The 2,778-nt window shown below is 57.2% G+C and overlaps 1 protein-coding gene across 1 annotated transcript; it reads left to right on the top strand.

Annotated features, from left to right (window-relative positions):
• Window positions 1-1,553: 1,553 nt before the first annotated feature.
• On the top strand, window positions 1,554-2,433 carry LOC103592074 (acid-sensing ion channel 2). Its single transcript, XM_008574661.1, has one exon. It carries the CDS (start codon window positions 1,828-1,830, stop codon window positions 2,431-2,433), a length of 606 nt encoding a protein of 201 aa, XP_008572883.1. The 5' UTR covers window positions 1,554-1,827.
• Window positions 2,434-2,778: the final 345 nt, after the last annotated feature.

The raw sequence follows: 2,778 nt of genomic DNA on the forward strand, positions 1-2,778 counted from the left end.
TGCACCTAGACACTGTTCTCAGTGCATCTGGGTTAGCAAGAGGCCAAATGGGATGGAAAAATATTTCAGAGTAGATACAAACCAAGAGAGACATGCTCTAAGCTGCTTCTCCACCATCTTCCAAGGAGACTTATTAAGCCTGGCATGCCCTAGAGACACCAGGTTGGGTCATCAAGGCGCCTCCATGTGGCCATGCCCCAGCTTGGCAGTGTGACTGCGGTTGGCCACTCAAACTTTCTGTTCTTTTTCTCCTGATGGGGATTTAGCATCACTGATTCAATAGGTTCCAGCCATTCGATCACTGGCACTGGGCAAGTGTGGCAAGCCACACCCACCTGCTGGCAAGGCTGACTTCCAGCGGGTTTTCAGGAAAAACGAGGTAGGCAGCTGACGGCCCAATGCCTTGCTCCCACCTAGAGCTCCAGCTGTGCTTCCATCTGGCAAATCCTGGGGTATAGTACACACACACACACACACACACACACAGCCCAAATGCAGAGGTATGCAGCCAGCCCTACCTGCAACCTCAGCTGTCTTTCTTTTTCAAATTCAGAAATCTCCTGACAGCTATATGGGGTGGGGGCTACTTGTTGCTCTTTTTATGAGGCTCCAAGGGGCCACCTGGCTCTTCTGTGTCAGGAGAGGCTCCTCCCTGGCTGCTCCCCTGGAATGTCCGCCTCCCCCAGCAGCAGAGGCACTGCGGTTTTAGGTTGCTCCCTTCCCTCCCCCTTTTCAGCATCTCTGTTCCGGAGACTCCAGGCTGCCTCTGACCTGGGAGCCCACATTTTTGCAAAGGAATGCTGCCTCCACCCCCTACCTGGCTCATGGGGGTTTATCAACTGCCCTCCTGCCATCCATGAGGGCAGGTGTCAAGTCTTCATTCCCAGGGCTGGCTGCCCACCTTGAGCCAGAAGCCCCCACTCCAGCTCCCTCCAAACAAGGCTAACAAGAAACTTTCTCCAGGCCCCCAGCCCCCACCAGCTTCCTCTCCCCCGCCCGCCCTTCCTCGCTTGGCAGCCCAGTGGGAGGCGGGGTGAGGGAAACAGGCTCGCTCTGCGCCCTGGGGTCTCCCTTTTCTCCCGGGAGGCGGAGAATCGAGCCCCTGTCCCAGCCCCCCCGCATCCGTGTGTCCCCAGTCTCCCCAGTCCTCGCCTCTCGGTGGCAGCGCGCTGCCTCCTCGCTGAGGCGCTAGCCGCGGCCGCCTGCATTTGGAATTCTGCCCGCAAAAGGGGGCCTGGAGGAGGAGGCCAGGAGGGCCGGCGGCCGGCGACGAGCAGCGGCATCCGGAGTCCAGCAGATCACGGGGAGAGGCACGGAGCGGCGGCGGCTGTGAGGCTGTGCGGCGACCGACCGCAGTGCATCAGCGCGGCTGCCCTGACATCCCCAGGATGGTTAACACGGGGCATTATGCGCTGGTTAACAGGCTCCGAGCGGCTCAGCGACTTGTTTTAAGCATTTTCTTTCTCGCTCTCGCTTTTAATCTTGTCTCTAGTGGCGTGTGTAGGGGGGAGGACTTTATTTCCATTGGCTAAGCTCTCCCTTCCCACCCACATCTCTTCCACATCACCTTGGTGTCTCCCTAAATAAAACCAGCCCTCCTTATCGCCTGGAAAAAATCAGGAGCTAGAGTTTGAATGGGTTTTATATAAACACTCACCCCTGTCGGCGTGCAGCGGGGCTCTCTGGATAAACTCACGGCGTCTGGCCTGATGCTCGCCTGGCGTTCTCTCCTTTGAACGTCAAGATTTAAGCAGAGCCTGAGGACTGGGAACTCTTCCCTGAAATTCCATCAACCTGAAGCCAGTTGCAGAACTGCACAGAGTCCCGATGGACCTCAAGGAGAGCCCCAGCGAGGGCAGCCTGCAACCGTCTAGCATCCAGATCTTCGCCAACACCTCCACGCTCCACGGCATCCGCCACATCTTCGTGTATGGGCCGCTGACCATCCGGCGGGTGCTTTGGGCAGTGGCCTTCGTGGGCTCCCTTGGCCTGCTGCTGGTGGAGAGCTCCGAGAGGGTCTCCTATTACTTCTCCTACCAGCATGTCACCAAGGTGGATGAGGTGGTGGCCCAAAGCCTGGTTTTCCCAGCTGTCACCCTCTGCAACCTCAATGGCTTCCGGTTCTCCAGGCTCACCACCAATGACCTGTACCATGCTGGGGAGCTGCTGGCCCTGCTCGACGTCAACCTGCAGATCCCGGACCCACATCTGGCTGACCCCACGGTGCTGGAGGCCCTTCAGCAGAAGGCCAACTTCAAACACTACAAACCCAAGCAGTTCAGCATGCTGGAGTTCCTGCATCGTGTGGGCCATGACCTGAAGGATATGATGCTCTACTGCAAGTTCAAAGGGCAGGAGTGTGGCCACCAAGACTTCACCACAGTGAGTACTTGGTTTTCAGCTCATTCTGTGTTTGGTTCTCTTAAGAAGTAGTGCGCCGGTGGTCTCCTGCTTGGTTTAGGGTCTCCCTGTGCTTTGGAGCAGGTGAGAGAGAACAGTGCCTCAGCTGAAGGCCAAGAGGGTAGTTGGTCAGAGTTGTTCGAACTGGTTGTAGGAAAGGCTGCCTGCTGGGTTGGAGCACTGCTGTCAGTTTAAATATGGAGGGTGAGCAGGAGTGCTTGCCATGGGGGATCACTTCCCCAGACATGCTAAGTTGGCTTCCTCCCAGCCAGAGGGAAGAGGCCTGGGTTGTCTGTTGTCCGAGGCGCTGGTGTCCGAGCTGTGTGATTGGAACAGCTTGTCATTGATGAGGTGGCATTCTCTCTCTCTCTCTCTCTC

This window comes from Galeopterus variegatus, unplaced genomic scaffold (genome assembly GCF_000696425.1).
Source record: "Galeopterus variegatus unplaced genomic scaffold, G_variegatus-3.0.2 Scaffold1082, whole genome shotgun sequence".
NCBI classification, from domain to species: domain Eukaryota; kingdom Metazoa; phylum Chordata; class Mammalia; order Dermoptera; family Cynocephalidae; genus Galeopterus; species Galeopterus variegatus.